Source organism: Mobula hypostoma, chromosome 28, assembly GCF_963921235.1.
Source record: "Mobula hypostoma chromosome 28, sMobHyp1.1, whole genome shotgun sequence".
Classification (NCBI taxonomy): Eukaryota; Metazoa; Chordata; class Chondrichthyes; order Myliobatiformes; family Myliobatidae; genus Mobula; species Mobula hypostoma.
In genome coordinates, this window is record NC_086124.1 from 694,208 (window position 1) to 716,968 (window position 22,761).

Here is a 22,761-nt window from a genome sequence, read left to right on the forward strand (position 1 = left end):
AGTGGAGAGATGGGTTAGTAAATTTGCTGACGACACAAAGGTTGGGGCTGTTGTGGATAGTGTGGAGGGCTGTCAGAGGTTACAGCGGGACATCGATAGGATGCAAAACTGGACTGAGAAGTGGCAGATGGAGTTCAACCCAGATAAATGCGAGGTGGTTCATTTTGGTAGGTCAAATATGATGGCAGAATATAGTATTAATAGTAAGACTCTTGGTAGTCTGGAGGATCAGAGGGATCTTGGGGTCTGAGTCCACAGGACACTCAAAGCTGCTGCGCAGGTTGACTCTGTGGTTAAGAAGGCACATGGTGGGACTGAGTTTAAGAGCCGAGAGGTAATGTTACAGCTATATAGGACCCTGGTCTCAATCTGTTACAAATGTCATTCCCACAGGTGTTATCTTTTCTCCACTATTGGCTCTTACTGGGATATCTGCAGGCTTCTGTTCATTATATCTGAAATGCCATTCCAACTCATTTTGTGGAAAGAATGAAATAGCTGAGCCAGTGCCCAATTCCATTGTAATTAATTTGCCGGTCACTTCTGGAAGCAGTTACATTCACAGTCATGAAGTGTTTTGAGAGGGTTGGTGATGAGATATATCAACTCCTGCCTGAGAAGCGACTTACACCGGCTCCAGTCTACATACCGGAGCAACAGGTCCAGAGCAGATGCCATCTCATTGGATCATCAATCAATCCTGGAACATCAGGACATCAAGGATGCAGATATCAGGATGGTCTTTATCGACTGCAGCTCAGCCTTCAATACTGTAACCTACAGACAGGACTTCAATCTACAGACTGGACACTCATGGGGACTTTAACCGACAGACTGGACACTCATGGGGACTTTAATCTATAGACTGGACACTCATGGGGACTTTAATCAACAGACTGGACACTAATGGGGACTTTAATTTACAGACTGGACAATCATGGGGACTTTAACCTACAACAGACAGCATTGAGAATTGTACCTGAGCGGCTGGTACAGTAAAGTGTTGTGCTAACCACTAGGCTACCACGCCATGCCAAGACTTTCACCTACAGTCTGGGCAAATCAAAGTTATCAAAAACATAGAAACATAGAAAACCTACAGCACAATACAGGCCCTTCGGCCCACAAAGCTGTGCTGAACGTGTCCTTACCTTTGAAATTACCTAAGGTTACCTATAGCCCTCTATTTTCCTGAACTCCATGTACCTGTCCAGGAGTCTCTTAAAAGACCCTATCGTATCCACCTCCACCACCATCGCTGGCAGCCCATCCCACGTACTCACCACTCTCTGTGTAAAAAATTTACCCCTGGCATCTCCTCTGTACCTACTTCCAAGTACCTTAAATCTGTGTCCTCTTGTGTTAGCCATTTCAGCTCTGGGAAAAAGCCTCTGATTATCCACACAATCAATGCCTCTCATCATCTTATACACCTCTATCAGGTCAACTCTCATCTTCCATCGCTCCAAGGAAAGAAGGCCGAGTTCACTCAACCTATTCTCATAAGACATGCTCCCCAATTCAGGCAACATCCTTGGAAATCTCCTCTGCACCCTTTCTATGGTTTCTGCATCCTTCCTGTAGTGAGGTGACCAGAACTGAGCACAGTACTCCAAGTGGGGTCTGACCGGCGTCCTATATAGCTGCAACATTACCTCTCGGCTCCTAAACTCAGTCCCACGATTGATGAAGGCCTATGCACCGTATGCCTTCTTAACCACAGAGCATTCCATATATCCACCACTCTCTGGGTGAAAAAGTTTTTCCTCAACTCCGTTCTAAATGGCCTACCCCTAATTTTTAAACTGTGGCCTCTGGTTCTGGACTCACCCATCAGCGGGAACATGCTTCCTGCCTCCACAGTGTCCAATCCCTTAATAATCTTATATGTTTCAATAAGATCCCCTCTCAGCCTTCTAAATTCCAGAGTATACAAGCCCAGTCACTCCAATCTTTCGACATATGACAGTCCCGCCATCCCAGGAATTAACCTTGTGAACCTACGCTGCACTCCCTCAATAGCAAGAATGTCCTTCCTCAAATTTGGAGACCAAAACTGCACACAGTACTCCAGGTGTGGTCTCACTAGGGCCCTGTACAGCTGCAGAAGGACCTCTTTGCTCTTATACTCAATTCCCCTTGTTATGAAGGCCAGCATGCCATTAGCTTTCTTCACTGCCTGCTGTACTTGCATGCTTGCTTTCAGTGACTGATGTACAAGAACACCTGGATTTCATTGTACTTCCCCTTTTCCTAACTTGACTCCATTTAGATAATAATCTGCCTTCCCGTTCTTACCACCAAAGTGGATAACCTCACATCTATCCACATTAAGCTGTATCTGCCATACATCTGCCCACTCACCCAGCCTGTCCAGGTCACCCTGCATTCTCATAACATCCTCCTCACAATTTCACACTGCCACCCAGCTTTGTGTCATCTGCAAATTTGCTAATGTTACTTTTAATTCCATCATCTAAATCATTAACCTATATTGTAAACAGCTGCAGTCCCAGCACTGAACCCTGTGGTACCCCACTGGTCATCGCCTGCCATTCCGAAAGGGACCCGTTAATCGCTACTCTTTGTTTTCTGTCAGCCAGCCAATTTTCAGTCCATGTCAGTACTCTGCCCCCAATACCATGTGCCCTAATTTTGCCCACTAATCTCCTATGTGGGACTTTATCAAAGGCTTTCTGAAAGTCCAGGTACACTACATCCACTGGCTCTCCCTTGTCCATTTTCATAGTTAGATCCTCAAAAAATTCCAGAAGATTAGTCAAGCATGATCCTTGGTCAAGCATAATCCTTGCATGGGTTATCTTGTCAAATGCCTTGCTGAAATCCATATATACTACACCTTATTGCAATAAGGTGGAGGAAGAATTTATGAAATATTTTCAAGATGATCTTCTGGAACAATATGCTGATGAACCAAATGGTGAAAAGCTCCCAGAGTAGTGTACAGTACCTAGATCCTCTGAAATGATCCCATCTGCAAAGGAAGCAGGTGATCCTTGTCACAGTTTAACCACATCCCCCTTTGGAGACAGATCTGTGACAGAACTGGTAATTCCCTTTACACAGTTCAATGTCTGTCAGAAGGTAAATCACTCCATTCAAAGCTGCTTCATTCATCTGTGTTTGTGACCAACCCCCATTGTGGCTTCAGCCTAACCCACCTATCACATCACCCATGTTTCACTTCTGAGGGATTGGATCTGAGACTCAAAATCTGGCCCGGATCCTGGGGTACTTGTCTGCCCAAACCTTGAGTCTGAAACAGACAACGCAGGTGTTCTCTTGTTTGAGTCTGAATCAAACCCTGGAGTCTGAAACGATGCACAGCTGTCGGAACATCACAGGGCAATCAATCAACTTATTTCACAGAACCTCATGGGGGTATTTTCTCACCAAGTGCTGGATAAAAGCTTAACATTTAGACAAGAATGTAAGCGAATCGAGACTGAGCATTTAATTTAATATAAGACTGATTACAAATGCAAATATGGGTGTAGACGTTACAGAGATGGAAGCTGCTGTTTGTCACACTTTTCTCATGCTGACATACACTGGAGCAATGCAATAGCTCCACTGCCCAGTCCCTTCCCCAAATCATTATAAATAGTCTATTTAGCATGTATTTACACAGTTCTCTCTTGAAGACCACAGTGGAACCTGCCTCCACCACATCTGCAGGTGGTGTGTTCCAGATCCCAACCACACTCCGTGTTTAAAGCAAAATTCCTCCCGTTCCTCTTCCTCTTCATTTTACAGCTGAGACCTCTGATCCTCCATTTCCTCTTTGTCCTGACCCCAATGATCTGAGACGCTTCCATCAAATCTTCCTTTGGACTTTGTTTCAAGAACATAGTCTCAGCCTCTTCAATGTTTCTGTGATGATAGCACTTCAGCCCAGGAGCCATTGTTTTAAGCCTCCTCTGGACCCTTGCCCTCCTCACCTGAGACTAGAATGCATTACGCCAGTTGAAGCCGGACCAGTGCTTTATAAAGGCTCAACATGACTTTATAAATCAGCTATAATTGAATGAAGGAGCAGTCTTGATGGGCTAAATAGCCTAATTCTGCTTCTATGGTCTTATGAATTTCCCCACTTTTATACCTGTGCCTGGAGTGACAAAGTACAAAACCTGAAGTTTTATGCACTGTCTCAAGCTGCCTTGCTGTTATTGATCGTGAACACCTCCCACCCCCAGTGATCATACAAGATCTGGCCAATCTGTGCTGCCAGTAAGGGGCGTGGGGGGTTGGTTTGTGTGAGAGGATTCCCGCTGGTAGGGACGGGGTGGCCTTTGAGCACTGCAGGAAACAGGAGAAGCCATTTGCCCCGACAAACCTCGTACCAATCTTGGGGTGAGGGGGATATCTGGAACTCTCAGTGCTGGAGGGTTGTAGAAGCCAGATCACTGAAGAGATAAAGAAACTGGCACTGAGGAGGGGGTGAGACCTGGTTCACTTCTGCTCTGCTTCCTTGAGGTGTTGCATTTGATCAAAGAAATGGCAGGTTCTCATTGTTACCATCAGGGAGGGGATGCAGAACAGACAGGCGAGAATCTGCAGACGCTGGGAATCCGAGCAACACACACACACAATGCCAGAGGGACTCAGCAGGCCAGGCAGCACGATGGAAAAGAGTTCAGTCGACGTTTTGGGCCGAGACCCTTCGTCAGGTCCGGAGGAAATAAGATGAGGAGTCAGAGTAAGGAGGTGGAGGGGGGGAGGGAGGTGGGGAGGAAGAAACACAAGGTGATGGTAAAACCAGGAAGGGGAGAGGGGTGAAGTAAAGAGCTGGGAAGATGATTGGTGAAAGAGATAAAGGGCTGGAGAAGGGGGAATCTGATAGGAGAGGACAGAAGGCCTACTGAATATAGAAAGGACTGGATAGGGTGGATGTGGAGAGGATGTTTCCTATGGTGGGGGTATCCATTACTAGAGGGCACAGCCTCAGAACTGAGGGGCGACCCTTTAGAACAGAGGAAAGGAGAATTTGTTTTAGCCAGTCGGTAGGAAATCTGTAGAATGCTCTGCCATAGACCGCAGTGGAGGCAAGTCAGTGGGTATATTTAAGGTGGAAGTTGATTGTTTCCTGATCGGTCAGGGCATCAAAGGACATGGCGAGAAGGCAGGTGCGAGGAGTTGAGTGGGAGCTGGGATCAACCATGATGGAATGGTGGAGCAGCCTCGATGGGCTGAATGGCCTATTTCTGCTTCTGTGTCTTATGGACATAAGAGCAGAATTAAGACATTTAGCCCATCTTATGGTCTTAAGGCCGTGGAAGAAAGAAGAGGGGGGAGAAGCACCAGAGAGAGGTGATGGGCAGGTAAGCAGTTAAGGTGAGAGAGGGAAATGGGAATGGGGAATGGTGAAGGGGAGGCGGGGGAGCGATTACTGGAAGATCAAGAAATTGATGTTCATGCCATCAGGTTGGAGACTACTCAGGTGGAATATCAGGTGTTGTTCCTCTAACCTGAGTGTGGCCTCATCAGGCAGTAGAGGAAACCATGGCCTGACATGTCAAAATGGGAATGGAAAGTGGAATTAAAATGGATGGCCACTGGGAGATCTCGTTTTTTCTGGCAGCGGAGTGTAGGTGCTCAGTGAAGCAGTCTCCCAATTTACGTCTGGTCTCATCGATTATGCAAGAGGCCTGTCCCCACAGAGGCTGCTTGATCTGCTGAAAATGTCCAACATTCTCTGCATTTATCTCAGGTTTTTAGCACATGCAGTAACTTTGCTCTTTGACAAGGTTACACCTAAGTGTTTTGCTGATTTCTATAAAAGTAATAATTATCTATTTTTAAATAAAATGACTAGTACAATGGCATAACAAATTCACATAATTCCACACAATCTATTCCTTTATCCAAGTTAATGAATGATACAAATTCCTCCATTTCATCCTTCATGTCAGAATCTGTCCAGTGTTACTGCTGCCTTACGGGTTGGAACAGAGTTATGAAAAACTCTCAGCAGGCTCACAGCCATTTCCTTTGTATCAGTGATCTGGTGAAACAGGCGTTACAATACCCATCGCATTTAGCATTCCCAAAGTGCTCGCACCCGTGAGTTCGACAGACGTGTTTTCCCGACTTCAGCTGGAGATGATCTGGTGAAGATGAATTGTGAGTCTGTGAATTCTGCAGGTGACCGTTTTCCTCCAGTTCCCGCACAATGGGCTCCCTTGTGGTTCTGTCTGATGCCTCCTGTTTATCGGCTGGCTTGGTGATGGGAGATCGCAGTAAAATTGCACTCTGAAATAATAACATTTATTCAATCATCACAGATTCTTTTGTACGATAGGTCTGCACATTTGTATTGCCAGTCCAGCCACAGATCTGTCAATGCTCTGTACACAGCTTTGGGAAGAGATTTGAGAATAATTCTGCATTTATTTTTTCAAAGAGGTTACAATTCACAACATCCATCACAATATAAACGAAAACTCCAGCAAACTATCAGGTCAGCATTAAAGGTCATCGCCTGTTGTCTACCATCACTACAGGACTTGTAAATACCCAGCTCAAAGAAATGGGCAGGAAAAACCATTGGGGACACTACCCAGCCAGTCAACTGTCTTTTACAAAAACTCCTTCCTAGAAAGCACTACAGGGCTATTAACACAAAAACTTCAAGCCATCGTAAAAGTTTCTTCCCCCAGCCAGCTAATCTGATTGACCATTCCAGTTAGCCAACCCCCCTCTATCCATTACCCCTGTCACTGTACTGCTCTGCAAAGACTTTCTATAAAGCTGTTTATATTGTAAACACATGCTGGTATTTATGTATATTTTATTCCATATCCCTATTTTAAACTCTAACTTATTTTTAAATAATTCTTTATTCTTTTTATTTGTTGAATGTCACACCCCACCAACACCCCACAGCAAATTCCTAGTACACGTAAATGCAGATGGTGAATAAATTTGATCTGTGACCCTTTGCTTTGTCAGAAGGGGGATGCCACTGTTTAACAAAGGCCTTGTTAATGGAACTGCTGCTTTGAAATTTCTGTCACAGCCATAAAATTAAAAGTTGTACTTTATGTTTACAAATTCCAGGAACAAAATGTTAATTACAAGATGCACAAGCTGCAGCTGGTCTGTTGCAGTCAGGAAAGTCTGAGGGTGCTGTTGTAGTAGATCCCTGCAGGTGATTTCATGGACTGTCAAACCTCTGCCTCTGTGTAGGTAAATGCCCTAGGTGATCCAATTTTGACAGGATCTTTTCTTAAAGCAGCAAGGGGTCCACAGACCTCTTGGTTAATGGTAGTGGTCCATGGCATAAAAAGGTTGGCAACTCCTGCCCTAAAGCCATGCTGACTAATTTGATGGAACGTTGCGGAGGTGATAACGTGGGCCAATGAGGATGGTGCCGCTGAATCGCCTGGTGTTTAGGCTGAGTTTCTCCCAACATCGAAGGAATATCTGAATGAGCACTTGAACCACCAAGGCTATGGACCATGAGCTGGAAATTGGGCTAGCACAGGCAGAGTGGGGCTGAAGGGCCGGTGTCTGGACTGTACCATGCTTGTGGAACTCACAATAAAGGCATTAGTGTAGTCATGGAGAACTTTAATCTACATTTAGATTTCTCAAAACAAATGAGCGGTAATACTCCAAAGGATGGCACCAGCAGTCTGCATCTGATGTCTGTGGATGGTCAGCAGAGTGGAAAATCCTGTGATGTGCACTGAGAAAAGAACGATTCACAATCTCTTGCAACACACACAAAATGCTGGTGAACGCAGCAGACCAGGCAGCATCTATGGGAAGAGGTACAGTTAACGTTGTGGGCCGAGACCCTTCGTCAGGACTTGTTTGTGTTTTTAAATTAACAATCTCTTTCCCAGTTCCCTGGGGGAGAGTGACCAGAACGCAGTGGGATTTTCACTAAGGTGTGGAGTAAAGGTTCAGGACGACAATCTCGTTCCTGATGCCCGGGGAGTGTGACCAGACAGCAGTGGTATTTTTGTGGTGGGGAGTAAATGTTCAAAATAACAGTCTTGTGCCCGATGCCCCAGGGGAGAGTGACCCCAGCACTTGGGGTTTCCATGGTGGGGAGTAATGATGCAGTATGAGCACGAGGGTACTGAGTCTGAACAAAGGAAAGTTCACAGGTGTGAGGAGTCAGCTGGTCTGGTTCTGTTGCTCTGCAAAACCTTTTTCATGACAATCGATCAAATTTTAAAAATATATAGATCAAATGTAACCTGCCTGGGACAACGTTATCAGGAAAGAGGGCTCAAGTGTTTTTACAAAGGAAAGGAGGTTCTGTGTTAGGTCCAAGGAGATGGATGAAATGGCAGCAAAGGCTGAAGTCTGCGAACTTGGAGGCATTCAGGTTCAGCAAACAATTTAAATGATTGAGGAGGAGGAAAGTGGAGTGAGAACAAGTTTGCAGGGAACATAAAAACAAGCTTTAAAATAATAAACCTGTGAAGAGAAACGACAGAGGCCGGTCACACCCTCCTTTCCCAGGGTAGTGGAATACAGAGGGCAACGTTTTGAAGTAAGAGTGGTGGGGAGCTGAGAGTGAGCTTTTTCAAAGAGTAAGTAAATTGGATCCACTCCAATTGCCTACTGCACAACAGGTCCACAGCAGATGGTGAGCTGCCAGAGGAAGTGGCAGAGGTGGGTACAATTACATCACTACACAAATAGGAAAGGTTTAGGTGGGACATGCTGGCATAAGGGCTTGGCTCAGGTAAATATTTTGATTGGGTTGGGTGAGATGGGCTGAACAACTTGTTTCTGTGCTGTATGACTCTGACACTGTGACAAGAGTGGGTTCCCTACAGTCTGAATTGGGTTTCATTTCCTGGTGAGCTCAAAGCCTTCCATGCTCTAAAAATGGAGGCACCTTCATGAACTCCCACAGCCCCCCGATGACCCTGCAGTTTCAGTCTCTGAGGCAAATGTGAGAGTTCCTTCAGGAGGGTGAACCCTTGAAAAACATCCGGCCCAGACGGGGTACCTGGCCAAGTACTAAAGACCAACCGGCTGGAGTGTTCACTGAGATCTTCAACCTCTGACTTCAACAGTCTGAAGTACCCACATGCTCCAAAGAAGGACATAGTGACCTGCCTCAGTGACTATCATCCAGTAGCACTGACAACCACTGTGATGGAGTGCTTTGAGAGGTCGGTGATGAAACATACCAACTTCTGCCTGAGAAGTGACTTAGAAACATAGAAACATAGAAAATAGGTGCAGGAGTAGGCCATTCGGCCCTTCGAGCCTGCACTGTCATTCAGTATGATCATGGCTGATCATCCAACTCAGAACCCTCTACTTGCCTGGACTTGGATCCACTCCAATTGACTACTGAACAACAGGTCCACAGCAGATATAATTTCATTGGCTCTTCAACAACCCTGGAACATCTGGACAGTGAAGATACATACATCGAGATGCTCCCATTGACTACAAGTCAGCATTCAATACTATCATCCCCTCAAAACTAATCAATAGGCCCCAGGACCTTGGCCTAGTACCTCCTTGTGCAACTGGATCCTCAATTTCCTCACTTGCAGATCCCAGTCATTCTGGATTGGCCACAACATCTCCTTCAGATTCTCCACCAGCACGAGGCAATGTTCTGAGCCCCCTGCTCTACTCACTTTATGCTTATCACAGCTCCAATGTTATATTTAAGTTTACTGTTGACACCACTCCCCACGATTGTGCACATCTACATGAAACACTGCCGCAGGAAAGCAGCATCCATCATCAGGGACCCCCACCCCATCACCCAGGTCATGCTCTCTTCCCACTGCTGCTTTCAGGAAGATGGTACAGGAGCCTCAGGACCCACATCACCAGGCTCGGAAGCAGTTATTACCCCTCAACCATCAGGTTCTTGAACCAAAGGGGATAACTTCACTCAATTTTGCTTGCCCTATCACTGAACTGTTTCCACAAACTATGGACTCACTTTCAAGAACAGCTTCATCTCATGATCTTGATGCTTATTAGATTAAAGTCTGTCACGAGCTTTGTCAGGCCGGTGCTTATGTCGGTTTCCATGGCGTGAAGCAACTGAGAGTATGAGACTCCCCACCCCCCAGTCTATAGGACACCAGTCTATCGTGAGGTTAACCCCCAGCATTTTTGCCGATACCCATTCTCAGCTGGGTAGACTGGACCATTGTGTGGTTCAGTGCCTTGCTCAAGGACAGACATGTTGCCTCGGCCAAGGCTCGAACCCACGACCTTCAGATCACTAGTCCAACGCCCTAACCATTTGGCCATGCGCCACACCTTGATGTTTATTGCTTATTTATTATTATTATTAACCATATACCCATATAACAATTACAGCACAGAAACAGGCCATCTCGGGCCTTCTAGTACATGCTGAACTCTTACTCTCACCTAGTCCTGTCAACCTGCACTCAGCCCATAACCCTCCATTCCTTTCCTGTCCATATATCTATCCAATTTAACTTTAAACGACAACATAGAACCTGCCTCAACCACTTCTGCTGGAAGCTCGTCCCACACAGCTACCACTCTCTGAGTAAAGAAGTTCCCCCTCATGTTACCCCTAAACTTTTGTTTTTTAACTCTCAACTCATGTCCTCTTGTTTGAATCTTCCCCACTCTCAAAAATTATTATTATTTCTTTCTGTATTTTCACAGTTTGTTTCTTTGTACATTGGTTGTCCACCTGGTCAGTGCAGTTTTTTATTGATTCTATTATGGCTGGTGGATTTACTGTGAATGCCCATAAGAAAATTAATCTCAGAATTGTATATGGTGTCATAAAGGTACTTTGATAATAAACTTACTTTGAACTTTGAAATTATGAAGAGCAGTTAACAATTACAATAAAGTACTGTACATATGGTTGTATCTTCACTAGGAGGATGCAAACTCCCAGGTACGTTGGGGAGCAGGTGAGAAGAACTGAAGCAGGTCAGGGTGAGGAAAGTAACCCTAAGTGCCTGAGCACTTGCATCCCAGTTGATTGAAGGAAGGCGCCTTGGAAACAGTTGATTCACCGATGGCCACCATTACGCTCTGGGCTAGTTGTTCCAGACTGAAGGTGGCAGATGTCAGCCCAGTGTTTAGACAAGAAAGTGAAAACCAGGGGATCACAGACCTGTCCACCTGACCTTCTCAAACGGTGGTTCTCAACCTTTTTTATGCTATGGAGCCTTTTCATGAACTGAAGTGTCCGTGAACGTCAGGTCGTGAACCCCTGCTCTTGAATGAAACACATCTGGTCACCTGACCATTGGATCATAAAGACCATGAGACACAAGAGCAGAATTAGGTCATGTGGCCCATCGAGTCTGCTCCACCATTCAATCATGCTGATTTATCATCCCTCTCAATCCTATTCTACAGCCTTCTCCCCGTAACCTTTGATGCCCCGACTAACCAAGAAACTATCAACCTCCACCTTAAGTATACCCAGTGATTTGACCTCCACAGCCACCTGTGGCAATGAATTCTGCAGATTCACCACCCTTTGGCTGAAGAAATTCATCTTTACCTCCGTGCTAAGTGGATGGTCCTCTACTCTGAGGCTGTGCCCCCCGATCCTTGATACCCACCACTATAGAAAACATCCTCTCCCCATGCACTCTACCTAGACCTTTCAATATTCAACAAGTTTTAATGAGATGCCCCCCCTCATTCTTCTAAATTCCAGCAAGTAAAGGCCCAGAGACAACAGGCACTCTGGAATTGTCACCGTGAACCTGCTCTGGACCCTCTCCAATCCCAGCACTCCTTTTCTTAGCTCAGGGACCTAAGGGGCCCCAAACTGGCCACAATAGTCCAAGGGCAGTCTGGTCAATGCCTTAAAAGATTCAGCATTACATCCTTGCTTTTGTATTCTAGTCCTCTTGAAACGAATGCTAACATTGAATTTCCCTTACTTAGCACTGATTGAACCTGCAAGTTAATCTTTAGGGAATCCTGCACGATGACTCCTAAGTCCTTTTGCATCTCTGTATTCTCTCCTCATTTAGAAAATAGTCTAAACCTTTATTCCTTGTATCAAAGTGTAAGAGCATGCACTTCCCGACACTATATTCCATCTGCCACTTTTTTGTCCATTCTCCTAATCTGTCCGAGCCTTTTTGCAGACTTACCACTTCCTCAATACTACCTGCCCCATCACCTATCTTCATAGCATCTGCAAACTTGCCCACAAAGCCGTCATTGACATATAATGTGAAAAGAACCGGCCACAACACTAATACCACTAGTCACCGGCAGCCAACTGAAACCCCCTTTATTCCCACTCTTCACCCCCTGCCAGTCAGCTAACTTCCTATCCATGCGAATATCTCTCGTCAAATACCACAGGCTTTTATTTTGTTAAGCAGCCTCACGTGCGGCATCTTCAGAAAATCCATGTACACAACATCTACCGATTTTCTCTTGTCTATTCTGCTTGTTATCTCGTGTGAAAGGGCAAAATAATGCCAAATGAAACCATGTGAGAAAATGTGAATTTAGTCATTTTGGAACAAGTAAAATGATTATTTTTGAGAAATATTGTAGAAAGATGCAGAGTAATGGGATTTTGGATCCATGCGCATGAAACCAGAAAGCTAGCAGACGATTACAGAGGTAATGGGGGAGGCTAACGCGGTATACTCTGTGAATTATCAAGCAGACTCCCCCCCCCCCGCAACACAATGAAAGAACTTAAAGTACTGTGGGTCTACCCTCTCAGCAAGTTGCTTGTTGGTGGAGAAACTGAAGGAGCTGGACGGTGAGGATCGTACTGCTGCCTGTGTCAGAGAGGCTTCGGAAGAGTCAGTATGCAAAGGTGACATGGAGTCTAACAGGACGTGATCATCATAGTTGCTTTTCTCATCATCGAGAGACCCTGTTTAACATCGTTAATGAGGAATGCTGCAAGTCCCATTCACTGATTTATTGGCAGCTCTGCCTCCTTGGTCACAGCAAGGACTAGGCCTCAAGCCGTGGTGTCGCCTGTTTACAGCTGCCCAGGGGAGAGGCATTGGAGTCTGTGCGCTCCACTGGAGGTAGTGTGGCACGGCATCCAAATGGAGTCGGTCCTGCCCCCGCTGTATTCACTCAGCAAAAGACAAGCGGGATTGTGTTCAACTGTAGACTGCTGCAACATTCATGGACTTGGGGACTTGAGCTATTTTTTTTGTGACTGTATTTTACTGATATCTTATATGTACTTGCTATCTTATATGTGCTATATGGGCTTTGTGCTGTGTGTGACTGTTGGCACTGCACCTTGGTCCGGGGTAATGCTGTTTCATTTGGCTCTATTCATGGGTACTCATGCATGGTTGAAAGACAATTAAATGTGAACTTGAAGAATTGTCACTTACCCAGGAATGCTGGTCTGCTGGAGAACAGCTGGCCGTGTAGACCCTGTGGGAGTATTTTGCTTGTGCACTGATATAGCACTTGTCACAATACCCACTATGGTTTGAATTGGCGAGCATTCTACAGTCAGAACTACGACATATAGACATGTTTCGGAGATGAGATGAAATCTGACCCAGTTGTCTCCGAGGGGCTGAGGGTGAGAGGTCACCATGCCCTGGATCTCGTGGAGAGGAAGCTCCTAGGAAGGGAACATCTTAGTTTTAGTCCCTCAAATGTGCAAACAGGCAAAGACTGTGGCACAAAGTCCCATCAATATACCAGCATGTGTTGCAAGGTGTAACTGGAGTTACCTATCGATGTGCACACTGACCACCCTGAGTAACACATACTGGGCAATCACAGCCTGAGCCCAGATGCAGAACAGACTGTGGCATCTTCGTGCATTTCCTCATTTGAGGGTTGTATATTGAGGGAATCAAGAGACTAGGATTCAGGGCAGGATTTAGTGGGGAAAAAGCACAGCTGTGATGCACTGACTGGGACAGCATACAGGAAGGGCCAAATGGCCTCTGTTTCCTGCATTTTTTGAAGAGGAGTTGTGGCAATACATAGAGAGATGGGATAGTACAAGATAAAGATTACTGCATCTTTCTGGGCACTGACAGATTTCTTCAGTTTAGGGCTCCCCTCTTTTGAGCGAAGGAGGGTGAGAGGTGACCTGACAATCGAGGCCTTTCAATATTTGCTAGATTTCAATGAGATTCCTCCCTCATTCTTCCAAACACCAGTGAGTATGGGTCCAGAGCTCCCAGACGGACTACAGACCAAGGATTTGAAACAAGTAGTTAAAGAGATTGTGGAGGCATTAGCTATGATCTTTCAAGAATCACTAGATTCTGGAATAGTTACTGAGGACTGGAAATTGCAAATGTTACACTACTCTTAGGGAGGCAGACAAAAGACAGGAAATGATAGGTCAGTTAGAATGACTTCAGTGGTTGGTAAGATGTTGGAGTCCATGATTAAGGATGATAAAATAGGCTGTAATCATCATGGTTTCCTTAAGGGGAAATCTTGCCTGACAAATCTGTTGGAATTCTTTGAAGAAATAACAAGCAGGATAGACAAAGGAGAATTGGTTGATGTTGTTTACTTGGATTTTCAGAAGGCCTTTGACAAGGTGCCACACATGAGGCTGATTAACAAGATAACAGCCCATGGTATTGCAGGAAAGATACTGACATGGACAGAAGATTGGCTGACTGGCAGGAGGCAAAGGCTGGGAATAAAGGGAGCCTTTTCTGATTGGCTGGCAGTGAGTTGCTATTTTTCTTGTTATATATTGATGATCTGGATGATGGCATTGAAGGCTTGTGACCAAGTCTGCAGATGATACAGAGATTGATGGAGGGGCCGATAGAGTTGAGGAGGCAGGGAGTCTGCAAAAGAACTTAGTTAGATTGGGGGAATGGGCAAAGAAATACATACAGGGTATAGTGTCAGGAAATGTACGGCTAAGCAATTTTGTAGAAGGAATAAAGGTCTACATGGGGAGAAAATTCAAAAATCGGAGGTGCAAAGGGATTTGGGAGTCCTAGACCAGGATTCTCTAGAGGTTTAATCTGCAGGTTGAGTCGGTGGTGAGGAAAGCAAATGCAATGTCGACGTTCATTTCAAGAGGACAAGAGCAGTGATGCAATGCTAAGAATTGAAAGGCGTTATGTCAGATGACTTTTGGAGTATTATGACCAATGTCAGACCACATACCCAAGGGAGGACGTGCTTGCATTAGGGAAGGCCAAGAGGAGGTTTATGAGAATTACCCCAGGAATGAAGAAGTGAATGTAATGAGGAGACTTTGATGGCTCTGGGCCTGTGCTCATTCTTGGGATAAGATGGGGGAGGGGGAATTTCATTGCAGGGCATAAATAGAGTGGGTGTGAAGAGGATATTTCCTTTGGTGGGGGAGTCTAGGACCAGAGGGCACAGCCTCAGAATACAAGGATATCCCTTTAGAACAGAGGTGAGGAGGAATTTCTTTAGCCAGAAGGTGGTGAATCTGTGGAATTCATTGCCATAGGTGGTTGTGGAGGCCAAGGCATTAGGTATATTTAAAGTGTTAGGGTCTTCATTAGTAAGGGCAGCAAAGGTTACAGGGAGAAGGCAGGAGAATGGAAAAATAAATCAGCCGTGGTCAATTGGCAGAACAGAATTGATGGGCTGAATGGCCTAACTCTGCTCCTTCATCTTATATTCTTATGGTAAATCTGCAGATGTTTAGTCAACACGTTTAGGCAAAGTATAAGCAGGGAAAGTGTAGGATCTATTGGAAAAAATGTGGTTGAGATCCAACATCAACATTTTTCATCCGGCACCATGGTAGCGAGCGGTTAGTGTGTAACTATTACAGGTCGGGTCATTCCAGGGTTCAGAGTTCAATTCCAGTGTTGTTCTGTACGGAGTCTCTGTGTGTCTTCCCCACGGAATGCATGGATTCTCTCCGGGTGCTCTGGTTTCCTCCCACAGTCCAAAGACGTACCGGCTAGGTTAACTGGTCATTGTAAATTGTCTCATGATTCGGTTAGGACTAATGGGGGTTGTTGGGGGTTACAGCGTAGCTAGAAGGGCCAAAGAGGCCTACGCCACACTGTACCGCTAAATGAGTAAACAAATGTTCACAAAGGAAGCCGACTTTATTATTGGGGAATTCAGTGAAGGGCAAGTTTAGACCCGATGAAGGGTCTCAACCACAAACATCAGCCACCCCTTTACCTCCACAGATGCTGATTCACTCTGAGTTCACCCTGCAGTTTGCTTCTTTTTTCATTAAGATATTGCCTGGGTTAGAATATTTCTGTTCTGAGGAGAGATTGCAGAGTCCGGGCCTGTTCTCCCTGGAGCGGAGGAGCTTAAGAGTGCGCATGATGGATGTGTATAAAGTTATGAGGAGGGTAGGCAGTGCAGACCCAGGTAACCATCCCTTATCATATCGGAGGTAGGTACAACCAGAAGGCACAGATCTGTGCGGGACCTTCCTCACTCAGAGACCCTGGAACGCACTGCCGGAGAGAGAAGGGAAGCTCGGTCACTCACAGCTGTTAAGAAGAGTCTAAAGGATCACTTGAACCACTGAGGCACAGAGCGCTGTGGACCAAGTACTGGGAGATGGGGTTAATACAGATGGGCACCCACTGGTCAGCATGGATCAGATGGGCTGAATGGCCTGTTCTCATGCTATACGATTCTATGATTCAGACTACTTACCGAGGCTTTCCAAATGCTTGAGGAAGCAGGAGGTGCAGAGCCCGGACCGATCCTCTGCTCCGAAGTACTGACAGCTGGTGGTTTTGCATTTTCCATGTTCTGTGACCTGACCGACCCGCAGCCCCTGACCGTGGACACTGCCTGCCATCTGGCCTCCTGTACTGGCCTTGGCAGCTTGGTGTGGCTCCGAGGAACTCTGTCCTGATGTTCCCTGTGTCAGGGTGAAAGCATCTGTCCTCCTTAAACACAAGTAACACCAACCAAAATTCCTCGCTTCTTGCTTACATTCGCTGCACCTCTGTCCCAACAAGTCCATCCTTCCGTTAACCACTTGGCCAGAATTTCCGCCTCTCTCCGGATTAGAATCCATCTGGCCCCTCTTGTGGAAGCAGGAGGGACAGAAGCCGTACAAGGCCTCACTGCCGGTGAAGGGACACTCAGTATCTTTACACTTTAAGGCATTTGCCTCACTAAAGGGAGAGGTGCCAGCTGCAAACATTGTTATTTCATCCTTATTAAGCTGCCTGTCTGCTCCTTCGCCATCTCTCTCCCTCCGGTTGTTGAGGTCTGGTAGCGTTCCCTCGCTCTGGAATGCATCTCGACACGCGTGGCAGAACGGTTTGGTGAACTTTGAACAAAAGTATGGACAACCGTGTGTCAAGCATTTCTCCTCCACAATGGACAGGGTGGAGAGGAAGTCGAAATCGCCTTCCTGCCAGTTTTTCCTCACATTGCCACTGCTTTCCTGCCAGGATTTACACCTCTGGTTAACAAGCTGGAAGTAATCCTGAACCAGGTTAAGGTCATCCGGTAAAGGGTTTATCAGCAGCCTAGACAAAAGAAACAGAATTCCAATGATTTGCTGTTTTGAAAGGTCTACAGGTGATTGAAACAGTTCTGGTCATCGAGCATGAAACAAGGTCAGGCTGTTGAGAACTCCATAATCCTGGTTAACTATCAGAATTGCTTCAATAAAGTGGACTGCTACTGCAAAGTGGAATATCGATAGGGTTTTTAAGGTGTATGGTGTGTTGGCTATGGAGGTCCTTCTGGTGAAGGTTGTTGATGAGGGAGCTCCAAGACTGACAACATTGATTGCTCAAAGTTGCTGCCCAAGCTGACAGGGTGGTTGAGAAGGCGTGTAGTGTGTTGGTGTTCTTTAGACCATAAGACCATAGGATGCAAGAGCAGAATTAGGCCATTTGGCCCATCGAGTCAGCTCTGCCATTTCATCATGGCTGATCCACTTTCCTTCTCAGCCCCAATCTCCTGCCTTCTCCCTGTTGTGTCCTGACCAATCATGAAACTATCAACCTCTGCCTTAAATATACCCAATGACCTGGCCTCCACAGCTACCGGTGGCAAAATATTCCACAGATTCACCACTCTCTGACTGAAGAAATTCCTCGTCATCTCTGTTCTAAAAGGACTCCCCTCTATTCTGAGACTCTCCCACCATAGGAAACATCCTCTCCACATCCATATCCATATCCATATCAAGGCCTTTCAATATTCGATAGGTTTCAAGGAGGTCATCCCTCATTCTTCTGAATTCCATTGCGTAGAGGCCCAGAGCCATCAAACGCTCCTCATATGACAAGCTTTTTGGAGGATTGAGCTCAAGAGCCATGTGTTAATGTTGCAATTCTGTAAAACCACAGATGGCATATTGTGTTCAGTTCTAGTCACCTCATTATAAGAACAATATAGAAAGATGCAGAGGAGATTTAACAGGATGTTGCCTGGATTAGAGAAAATGTCTTATGAAGAAAGGTTGTGGGAGTTGAGGCTCTCCTCCCTGGAACGAAGGAGGATGAGAGGTGACTCAATAGAGGCTAACACGAGGAGCATAATGTTAAGGTGACTGAAGGAAAATATAGAGGGAATATCTGATGTAAGATGTTTTTTCTTTGCACTGGGTGGTGAGTGTGTGGAACACACTGCCAGGGACTGTGGAGAAGGCAGATATATCTGGAAATTTAAGAGACTCTGCACCTGGATGACAGAAAACTGAGTGTGGTAACTAGAACAGAGCATCTTATTCCAGATGTGGGCCAGCCAAAGTCCTGGAAGCTGCAAGATGATGTCCTCACTACTACACCCAAAACCGCTGCCTTTGACAGCAAGTGAATTAAACAAATTCTTCACTCCCCTGTCCACTCGCGTGGTCATTTCCAGGAAGCAACCATTGTCCCTCTGTATGTCAGCACTTCAAAAATCTCCACGGTTCAGGGCAAACGACTGGCCAGCATGAGACAACCCAAAGTACATCAGCTCACACTTGTTGGAGACAGTCAATTCCTTGACTATCTTTGCAACCCATCAGCCCTGACAGAGACAGTTTGCAGAAAAATTGTAAAAAATGTGAGTGATCCCAGTGCAACTGCAGACAGGCAGCCGGGTACAGTACAGTACTGAGATCCAAGTACAGCCGGGTACAGTACAGTACTGAGATCCAAGTACAGCCGGGTACAGTACAGTACTGAGACCCGAGTACAGTCAGTACAGTACTGAGATCTGAGTACAGCCGGGTACAGTACAGTACTGAGATCCAAATACAGCCGGGTACAGTACAGTACTGAGACCCGAGTACAGTCAGTACAGCACTGAGATCCAAGTACAGCTGGGTACAGTACAGTACTGAGATTCGAGTACAGTCGGTACAGTACTGAGATCCGAGTACAGTCTTTACAGTACAGTACTGAGATCCAAGTACAGCCGGGTACAGTACAGTACTGAGACCCGAGTACAGTCGGTACAGTACTGAGATCCAAGTACAGCCAGGTACAGTACAGTACTGAGAACCGAGTACAGTTGTTACAGTACTGAGACCCGAGTACAGTCGGTACAGTACAGTACTGAGATCCAAGTACAGCCAGGTACAGTACAGTACTGAGATCCAAGTACAGCCGGGTACAGTACAGGACTGAGACCCGAGTACAGTTGGTACAGAACAGTACTGAGATCCGAGTACAGTCGGTACAGTACAGTACTGAGATCCCAGTACAGCCGGGTACAGTACAGTACTGAGTTCCAATACAGCCGGGTACAGTACAGTACTGAAATCTGAGTACAGTCGGTACAGTACAGTACTGAGATCCGAGTACAGTTAGTACAGTACTGAGATCCGAGTACAGACAGGTACAGTACAGTACTGAGATCCGAGTGCAGTCAGTACAATACGGTAGTGAGATCTGAGTGCAGTCGGTACAGTACAGTACTGAGATCCGAGTACAGCCAGGTACAGTACAGTATTGAGATCCCAGTACAGCCGGATACAGTACAGTATTGAGATCCGAGTACAGTCAGTACAGTATAGTATTGAGATCTGAGTACAGCCAGGTACAGAACAGTACTGAGATCGGAGTACAGTCAGTACAGAACAGTACTGAGATCCGAGTACAGTCAGTACAGAACAGTACTGAGATCCGAGTACAGCCGGATACAGTACAGTACTGAGGTCCCAGTACAGCTGGATACAGTACAGTACTGAGATCCAAGTACAGTCAGTACAGAACAGTACTGAGATCCGAGTACAGTCAGTACAATACGGTACTGAGATCCGAATACATTCGGTACAGTACAGTACTGAGATCCGAGTACAGTTGGTACAGTACTGAGATCCAAGTACAGCCGGGTACAGAGCAGTGCTGAGCTCCGAATACAGTCGGGTACAGAGCAGTACTGAGGTCCGAGTACAGTCGGTACAGTACAGTACTGAGATCCGAGTACAGTCGGTACAGTACAGTACTGAGATCCAAGTACAGCCAGGTACAGAACAGTACTGAGATCGGAGTACAGCCAGGTACAGAACAGTACTGAGATCGGAGTACAGTCAGTACAGAACAGTACTGAGATCCAAGTACAGCCGGGTACAGAACAGTACTGAGATCCGAGTACAGCCAGGTACAGTACAGTACTGAGATCCCAGTACAGCCGGATACAGTACAGTACTGAGATCCAAGTACAGTCAGTACAGAACAGTACTGAGATCCGAGTACAGTCAGTACAATATGGTACTGAGATCCAAATACAGTAAGTACAGTACAGTACTGAGATCCGAGTACAGTCGGTACAGTACAGTACTGAGATCCGAGTACAGTCGGGTACAGAGCAGTACTGAGATCCGAATACAGTCGAGTACAGAGCAGTACTGAGATCCGAGTACAGTCAGTACAGAACAGTACTGAGATCCGAGTACAGCTGGGTACAGAACAGTACTGAGATCCGAGTACAGTCGGTACAGTACAGTACTGAGATCCAAGTACAGCCAGGTACAGAACAGTACTGAGATCGGAGTACAGCCAGGTACAGAACAGTACTGAGATCGGAGTACAGTCAGTACAGAACAGTACTGAGATCCAAGTACAGCCGGGTACAGAACAGTACTGAGATCCGAGTACAGCCAGGTACAGTACAGTACTGAGATCCCAGTACAGCCGGATACAGTACAGTACTGAGATCCAAGTACAGTCAGTACAGAACAGTACTGAGATCCGAGTACAGTCAGTACAATATGGTACTGAGATCCGAATACAGTCAGTACAGTACAGTACTGAGATCCGAGTACAGTCGGTACAGTACAGTACTGAGATCCGATTACAGTCGGGTACAGAGCAGTACTGAGATCTGAATACAGTCGGGTACAGAGCAGTACTGAGATCCGAGTACAGTCAGTCCAATATGGTACTGAGATCCGAATACAGTCAGTACAGTACAGTACTGAGATCCGAGTACAGTCGGTACAGTACAGTACTGAGATCCGAGTACAGTCGGGTGCAGAGCAGTACTGAGATCCGAGTACAGTCAGTACAGAACAGTACTGAGATCCGAGTACAGCTGGGTACAGAACAGTACTGAGATCCGAGTACAGTCAGTACAGTACAGTACTGAGATCCGAGTACAGTCAGTACAGAACAGTACTGAGATCCGAGTACAGCCGGATACAGTACAGTACTGAGATCCTAGTACAGCTGGATACAGTACAGTACTGAGATCCAAGTACAGTCAGTACAGAACAGTACTGAGATCCAAGTACAGCCGGATACAGTACAGTACTGAGATCCAAGTACAGTCAGTACAGAACAGTACTGAGATCCGAGTACAGTCAGTACAGAACAGTACTGAGATCCGAGTACAGCCGGATACAGTACAGTACTGAGATCCTAGTACAGCTGGATACAGTACAGTACTGAGATCCAAGTACAGTCAGTACAGAACAGTACTGAGATCCGAGTACAGTCAGTACAATACGGTACTGAGATCCGAATACATTCGGTACAGTACAGTACTGAGATCCGAGTACAGTTGGTACAGTACTGAGATCCAAGTACAGCCGGGTACAGAGCAGTGCTGAGCTCCGAATACAGTCGGGTACAGAGCAGTACTGAGGTCCGAGTACAGTTGGTACAGTACAGTACTGAGATCCGAGTACAGTCGGTACAGTACAGTACTGAGATCCAAGTACAGCCAGGTACAGAACAGAACTGAGATCGGAGTACAGCCAGGTACAGAACAGTACTGAGATCGGAGTACAGTCAGTACAGAACAGTACTGAGATCCAAGTACAGCCGGGTACAGAACAGTACTGAGATCCGAGTACAGCCAGGTACAGTACAGTACTGAGATCCCAGTACAGTCAGTACAGAACAGTACTGAGATCTGAGTACAGTCAGTACAATATGGTACTGAGATCCGAATACAGTCAGTACAGTACAGTACTGAGATCCGAGTACAGTCGGGTACAGAGCAGTACTGAGATCCGAATACAGTCGGGTACAGAGCAGTACTGAGATCCGAGTACAGTCAGTACAGAACAGTACTGAGATCCGAGTACAGCTGGGTACAGAACAGTACTGAGATCCGAGTACAGTCGGTACAGTACAGTACTGAGATCCGATTACAGTCGGGTACAGAGCAGTACTGAGATCTGAATACAGTCGGGTACAGAGCAGTACTGAGATCCGAGTACAGTCAGTACAATATGGTACTGAGATCCGAATACAGTCAGTACAGTACAGTACTGAGATCCGAGTACAGTCGGTACAGTACAGTACTGAGATCCGAGTACAGTCGGGTGCAGAGCAGTACTGAGATCCGAGTACAGCTGGGTACAGAACAGTACTGAGATCCGAGTACAGTCAG

The 22,761-nt window shown here is 46.1% G+C and overlaps 1 protein-coding gene across 2 annotated transcripts in view; it reads right to left on the reverse strand.

Annotated features, from left to right (window-relative positions):
• Positions 1-3,461: 3,461 nt before the first annotated feature.
• Positions 3,462-22,761, reverse strand: part of LOC134338781 (tumor necrosis factor alpha-induced protein 3-like) — an 85,061-nt gene continuing 65,761 nt past the window's right edge. For both annotated transcript variants that reach the window (XM_063034837.1, XM_063034838.1), the window contains exons 6-8: positions 16,618-17,447; positions 13,353-13,591; positions 3,462-6,273 (exon numbers count right to left, since the gene is read on the reverse strand). In XM_063034837.1, the coding sequence (XP_062890907.1) occupies positions 5,998-6,273; positions 13,353-13,591; positions 16,618-17,447 (1,345 nt within the window). In that variant the 3' untranslated portion in view covers positions 3,462-5,997. The remainder of the gene's footprint in view (positions 6,274-13,352; positions 13,592-16,617; positions 17,448-22,761) is intronic.